The sequence below is a fragment of the Suncus etruscus genome, chromosome 9 (assembly GCF_024139225.1).
Source record: "Suncus etruscus isolate mSunEtr1 chromosome 9, mSunEtr1.pri.cur, whole genome shotgun sequence".
NCBI lineage: Eukaryota > Metazoa > Chordata > Mammalia > Eulipotyphla > Soricidae > Suncus > Suncus etruscus.
In genome coordinates, this window is record NC_064856.1 from 93,567,075 (window position 1) to 93,574,409 (window position 7,335).

General features: G+C 49.5%; 1 protein-coding gene across 1 annotated transcript in view; it reads left to right on the top strand.

Moving 5' to 3' along the window:
- Positions 1-6,759, top strand: part of ALKBH3 (alkB homolog 3, alpha-ketoglutarate dependent dioxygenase) — a 33,825-nt gene extending 27,066 nt beyond the window's left edge. The window contains exons 8-9 of the mRNA XM_049779999.1: positions 5,495-5,593; positions 6,483-6,759. Of these exons, the coding sequence (XP_049635956.1) occupies positions 5,495-5,593; positions 6,483-6,575 (192 nt within the window). The 3' untranslated portion in view covers positions 6,576-6,759. The remainder of the gene's footprint in view (positions 1-5,494; positions 5,594-6,482) is intronic.
- Positions 6,760-7,335: the final 576 nt, after the last annotated feature.

Here is a 7,335-nt window from a genome sequence, read left to right on the forward strand (position 1 = left end):
TGAGGTTTAGCATCAAGCTGGCCAGGTGCATCCCTTTTCCCCAGCCATCATGAGGAGAGAGTGGAAGTCACCCAAAATGACCAGAAACAATGAAGGACAGCAAGAGGCTGGAGCTCAGGGTTTGGGTTTTATTCAGATTGTGTTGGAGTAGAGGATGTGATAACAGTCCAGTTTGCAGTTTTTCCTAGAATTTTTTTTTTTTTTAATTTGCTTGGTGCAGATCCTCGTCCATGCAAGGCACATTCCCCAGCACTGGTGAGAGATTCCCTCGGCCTTCTTCAGGCTCCAGGGCTGCTGTCACTACAATATAGGCCAAAGTCTTGAAGGAGAAACCAGCCAAAGTTGCTGCACAGAGGCAATGAGTAGTAGGCTGTAGGCCTCGGTTCTGTTGCGTTGGCCTGTTCTGTTCATTTGCATTTGTGTTAGACCCTACTAGGAAAAAGGGGGGTTCAGTTAGTGGCTTGAATAGAGGTCCAAGGCTGCTCAAACCTTTTCCACTTGTGACTCTTTGTTGCCTAAGAAATGCCACCTGGTTGAGGGCTACCAGGTCACTTTGGGTTCATATCCACAGGTGACTTTTGAATTCATGTTTCTCTCGCTGTGTGTTCAGAAACTTTGAAGTTGCCAAATTTTACGTGACCCATCCTCAACCCCATCCTAAAGGTTATTGACCCAAGGTTATCGAGCGTCAGAGTTGACCTGGGAGCCTGTCTCACGACTGAGACCATCAGTTTGGTGAAAGCCATTTGTGTCCTCTACTATCCACTGGGCACACATGGCCTGAGGGATCCTGTGAGGTCCCAGCTGGGTGCTGCTCAGAGCCTGAATCAACCCCTCGGGCCTGTTTTGTTTCTGCTGCCCAGGATGGATTCTAAAGAGTTAAGTCTAAAAAATGTAAACTTTTTTTGTGTGTTGTTGTTTTAATGGAAAGGAAACTGAGTTGTATATTTAACTTTCCTCAGGATGGGAAAATACTTTCTAAGCATAAAAACCCGTGAAGGAGTGCCAAAAAAAAGGTCAGGAACATTGACTCTAAGAATTTTTCAGCAACTCTGTTAACTCACATAAACACAGTCTAAAATAAGCGAAGAGAAGATGAGACAAATATTTGCGCAAGGCATGACAAAGGGTAAAAAGATCTCCCGTTTCTGCAGATGATAAGGGAACAGTGGGGGCTACACCTGGACATTAACAGGCTGGGGTAGGGGGTATGCATGCTCCAGGGCAGGTGGGAACCGGTATTCTGGTTCCACAGGACAGCTCTAAGCTGACTGATGGGGGACCACGGCCCCACTGTGTGAGTTTCCATCATTGACAGAAGACAGAAGTGGCTTCTTGTCACACTTTCTGGTGGCAACATAAATCATCTCCGCCTCTTGCAGAAGCACTGGACTTTTGAGAGCATAACTCAGGGGATTTCTGAAGTCCATATCCTTGACTCTCATATTTCCATTAAAAATAAAAAGAACATATCCTGGGACCAGAGCAATAGCACAGTGAACAGGGCATTTGCCTTGCACATGGCCAACCCAGGTTTCATCCCCCAGCATCCCATGTGGTCTCCCAAGCCTGCCAGGAATAATTCGTGAGTGCAGAGTCAGGAGTAACCCCTGAGCACCACCGGATGTAGCCCAAAGACCAAAAATAAAATACCATTAAAAAATAAATCCCAAAACATAGATCATGCCCAGCAGAGAAGATATAATCTGCTTTCCATCACTTTTTCTTCTGTCTTTAGTGACTCAGGAAGCAAAATCTCCCTTCTTTGCCATAGATCGTAGTGCTATCTGTACTTTCACTGGGCCTGACTGCACACATAGTTAGGAAAAGATTCACGAGTTTAGGGCCTGAGAGACAGCTCAGTGGGCTGGAGCACAGATACTGCTGGCAGAATGCCTGGGTTCAATCCCCACCACTGCATGTGATGCCATGAGTACTGTTGGGATTGGACCCCTCAACACCAAGTCAGATAGGGCCCCTGAAGCTAAGACCAGGCATGGTCCAGAAACAAGAAAATCATCAAAGTAGGAAGTGACTATTTTTACCCAAGGAATATCACAACATCATTTTAAAAATACTTTCCATTGGGAAATACAAAATTGCTCATGTGACGTTAAAATGATAGGCCAGGGAGAGGGCTTGAGGGCTGGTGGCTCAGTGTCCACCTCTATCATCAGCACCTTTGGAGCAGGGCCACGCCCCAAGTTGGCAATATATCTTGTGGGGCCGGAGCGGTGGCACAAGCAGTAGGGTGTTTGCCTTGCACACTAACCTAGGATGGACCTTGGTTTGATCCCTCCACATCCCATATGATCCCCCAAGCCAGGAGCAATTTCTGAATGCATAGCCAGGAGTAGCCCCTGAGCATAACCAGGTGTAGCCCAAAAAGCAAAGGAAAAAAAACTATCTTGCAAAAGCACCCTGAGTCTCGGGTATTGAAAGGTAAAGATGATGGTTGAAGGCCTGGAGGAAGGAGCAGTGTGGCTTGGTTTTAAAAGAAGGAAAATTTTTTTCTCCCTCTTCTCAGTGTAGTTTTCTATGTGCTGGAAACACTAAGACCATCAACCACAATACCCACCCTGCTCAGGCCAAAAGCTGCTTTGCACTGGGATATTGGCATGGAGCATTTTACCCCCAGCCATGTTTCTTTGAGGGTGTGTCTTTGGTTTGGTGCAGGCGCTTAATAAAGAGCCACAGAGCTCTGTTTGGTAACTTCAGCCAGGCTACAGGGCCCTGTGTGTGCCCCACTCACAGCCAGACCTGCTCTCATAGGGAGACTGACTCCTTTTACCACCAGGAGCCCTATGCTTGGCTTCTGCCCTGCCTCCTGGTGGAAACCAGCCGCGTGCGCCTGGCGTGAGGTGCAGGGTGGCGCCAACCTGGAGGAGATGAAAGCACCAGGCTGGGCCTGACCCCTGCTCTCTCTGCTGTTCTCAGGTCAGAAATGTAGGGCAGAAGACTGAGGAGGTTGAAAGGAGCAAAACAAGCCACATTGGAGTGACGTGTGACATCTCTCACAGTGGGGATCTGTGCCAGTGTCCATGGAGACCTAATAAGGAGTAGCGTCCCCCAAGAACAGGCATCCCCTCTGCTCTGCTGAACTGATAGGCACAATTAGCGTGGAGCACTGGAGAAGCAGCCCAGATGCACACCCATTGGGAAAGGTCAGGTCTTATTAGCAGAGTATGCTGACCCTGCTTCAATTTTTTTTTTTTTTGGAAGGGTCACATCTGGCAGTACTCAGAGGTTGTTATTGGTTCAGGTTCTGGGGTGCCAGGGAACCTGGATCAGCTGCGTATAAGGCAAATACTTCCCACTGTGAGATCACTGTGGTACTTTCGGTTTATATTTCTCCCTTGCTTGCTAAGGTGCTTCCTGTTTATATTTCCAGGACAGAATGACAGTGCCTGCCTGCCAAGGATCAAGCCCAGGGCCTCATACATTCCAAATGCTCAACTACTGAGCCACATTCCTGGTGCTCCCATGTCCTTCATCTCGAGTCTGTCTACCTGTGGCTCAGCATCTCTCCTGTCTGTCTCTGAAGCCGGCCACTTGCCCTCCTTGCTCACACATAGTTTAACAGTTGTTCTTCCTGTTGCTTTGGTACAGGGCTCTTGTTCTGGGCACTGACTTCTTGGCTTCAGTTCAGGGACCCTGGGCTCCCCACTCCTGTCTCTGTCAGGCACCCTCTCTTGTCTGCAGTGCTTTTCCAAAGAGCAGACTTGTACTTTCTCTGAGCTGGACCTGATCCCCAGGAATCGAAGCTGGCTACAAGTGTTGAGCCTGCTGACTCCTGAAAGAGAAATGACAGTTAAAATCACTCTTGAAACCCAATCTTCAAACATTGCTTCTATCTTCTGCCTGGAAAAGTTGAGCCTTCTCTGGGCAAGGTACCATGGCTTGCAACTTTGACGATTCACCCAAGCTCATTGTTTTGGTCTTGATTATCCTGAAGTGAAGTGGGTGAATAAGTGTGTCTGCCAGAAGGAAAGGAAGGAGAGAGGAAACATTGTAGGGCATCAGTTCTTGCTCTGGCCACTGTGAGTGGAAAAGGAGCCCAGGGCTAGGAGGAAGAGCCACAGACCACTCATTGGCCACCTTTTGGGGCAGAGTGTGGAGACAACCCCCTCTAAGCCTTGCCTGGAAATTTTGAGTTCCCAGAGAGAAAGCTGTGTGAGCATGAGGCATCTGAGCCCTCCTGTGGGTGCCAGGAGACGTGCCTGGGCTTAAGCAACCACTCTCATTGGGAAACACTTGACTGTTCTGGCCCGGCCTGAGCACTTTTGAGATGTTCTTGCTGTTGATTGTTCCAGAAAGAGTCAGACCATCTCTGGAACATTAGAGTAGTGATGGGAATGGCCAACTAGGTTCAACATAGGTACCAGAGATTGAATTGCATAAACTGTAAAGGGGATCAGAGCTCATGCCATTCCCCTACCCCAATGCTTCTCAATTATTTTCTGTCATGCCCCCGTAGAAAGAAGAAAACAGTTTTCATGCCCCCCCCTGCACGACTGTAAATAGTATTTTTATTAAAAAAAACTTTAACCTGAAAAACAGAAATATATAAAATAATTTGAGCTGATTTTTTAATCAGAGGTGATGTCTGGATTAATGGCTACAACGAGCACGTTTTGCAATGCATAGCTTTTTGAAGTGGGGTTTGAAGCAGGACACAGCAACTCTCAACTCCAGAGACATAAACACGGGGCTTAGCTTGTTATGGCAGTGTTTGCCGAGGTCAAATGCGCCCCCATTACCGAGCCTTGTGCCCTACCCCTTCCTCATGTCTTTGTAAACGCAAATTTCCAGGAGACTGGAAAGAAAGTACAGCAGGCAGGGGCACTTGTGTCTCATGAGCCAAACTGGGTTCCATCCTGATATCCCATGTGGTCCACTGAGCTTCCCTAAGAGTGATCCCTGAGCATAGAGACAGCATGTTAACCTTGAACACAGTTATGTGTGGCTCAGTCCCCTTCAAATAAAGCATCACTTTTTCTTTACTTTTGGTTTGGGGCCAAAATAAACCCCTAGCTGTGCTCAGGGGTTCACTTCTGGCTCTAGACTCAGGGATCACACCTGTTGGTACTCAGGGAGGCTGTAGGATACAGGAGAGTAAGTCTGGGTTGGCCATCTGCAAGGCAAGTATCCTACCCACTGTACTATTGTTCTGGCCCCCAAAGTCCCTTTTCTACTCTATGTTGGAACCCAGGAATTTCAGTTTCTTCCTCTGACTCTTCTGCCACTTGGAGATTGTGATAGTGACCAGCACTAACCATGTCCCTTTGGCCCAGTGAGGTGGGTCTGCTATCCCCTCTCTGGGTACAGGAAGGCAGAGACTTGAAAGCCAAGCTGTCCATGAGGGAGAGTGACAAGACACCCAGGGCTGGCAGAGCACAGATTTTTGTATGTCTAACCAGGGCCATTGCGGTGGCAACAGCAGTGGTGTCTTGAGCCCATGGGCACAGACTCAGCGGTGAATCCTGTGTTCTAGGAGGAGGACGGGGACTATAACTACGTGGAAAGAGTGAAGATTCCACTGAGCCACGGGACCTTGTTGCTTATGGAAGGAGCCACCCAGGCTGACTGGCAGGTGAGAGCAGGCCCCTTCATAGGGGGCGGAGCTGAAGCGAAGGCCATGAGAAGGGGGAGGGCAGCACCTGTTCAGGGCCAGAGACACTCGGCAACTGCTCCATCCAGAGTTGTTTGCAGAGGTGGTGATGGCCATTCCCTTGTACACAATGATGAGAGGCTGATATACTGAAGGGGAATGTTCCATCTTCTCCTGGCCACCAGGCCTGCCACAACGGATCACCTTGCTTAGGGCCGGCCATCCTAAAGGCAGGTGTGCATGAGCATGTTAGGGCAGGTGGCTCTCTGGTCTCAGCCATTTGTCTTTCTTCCGAGGTGGCTTTCTGTTAGTTTTGGGAGATGCTTGGGGTTTACTTCTGGCTCTGTGCTCAGAATCACTCCTGAAAGTGCTCAGGGAATGCTATGGAGTATTGGGAATAAAACCCAAGTTGTCCACATGCAAGGCAAGCACCATACCTACCATATTATTTCTTCAGTTCCGGATTTTGCTTACTTTTGTTTTGTTTTGCCACATCCAGCAATGGGGTTACTTGTGGTTCTTCTCTCACGTATCATTTCTGGTGGTACTTGGGGAGGCCATATGGGATCCCAGGTTGGCTGCATGTAAAGCAAGTTCCCTACCCACTGTGCTATCTCTCCAGCCCCTTCTGAGACCAGGCAAATTATGAGAAGCGGAGAGGAAGTTGGTGGGACAGGCAAGAAATTGGGTCTCCCTAGAGGTGCCTTCAGTGTAGAGGAGTCTGAGACTCTACAGGGTGGGTCACCCCCCTGTGTGAGGAAGAAGAGAGTAAGTATGTATACGTACTGCACACATGTATGTATGCACACACATGTACATGTTGTGTTCATCCATGTTCATATTCATCCATATCCCTCGTGTTTCTGCACAGCATCGAGTACCCAAGGAGTACCACTCGAGAGAGCCACGCGTGAACCTGACATTCCGTACAGTTTACCCGGACCCTGGAAGGCCGTGCCCGTGATCGATGACAGATCATCAAGACTCAGTGAAGCCTCTGATGGAGACGCTGCCTGCGGTCAGGTTCAGGTCTGGGCTGGAGCCGGGAGCAGTTCCCGTCCAACGTGTTCACTGTGGAAACAATCTTTAGTCGGCTCTGGAAAGCACAGATTTTCTAAAAATAAAAGCAGCTGTGTCTCTGCCTGGGATTTTGTCGGTACCATGTGCTTGTGTGTGTGTGTGTGTGTGTGTGTGTCTGTGTCTGTCTGTCTGTCTGTCTGTCCATCCCATATTCCCTGTATGTCTCCCTCTGACACCCTCAGACAAGTCTATAGGTCTCTGAGGAAAGCATCAGGGATGTGTCCACCTGGGTGATCTGTGATTCAAGAGAAAGTTCCCCTCCAAGAGTGGGCAGTGGAGGATGAGGTCATGAGAAGAGGGTTGACAGGCCACAAGGGCCCCACATGTGACCGCTGTGGAACAGTGCTGCCCTGGGGAGCCCATGGGTCCCCGGAGAATGCCGCACCCTGGTGAGTCAGGCTGGCCACTGGCCCGGCTACTGAGCCCCAACTCAGGTTCCCGGGGGGGGGGGGGCTGAGGGTCAGTGCATGATGTCACCCAGGCTCTCAGCAGGACAGAGCAACCGCCCTTTCTGGCACATGAGCACACAGTGTCCTGACCTCTCTGCATCAGGGCGCCTGCCCAGCCCAGCCCAAGAGGTGAGTGAGAAAATGAGTTGAATAGGAGAAAGTGGGACATGGGAGGCCCTTTCTGTAGCTGCCTGA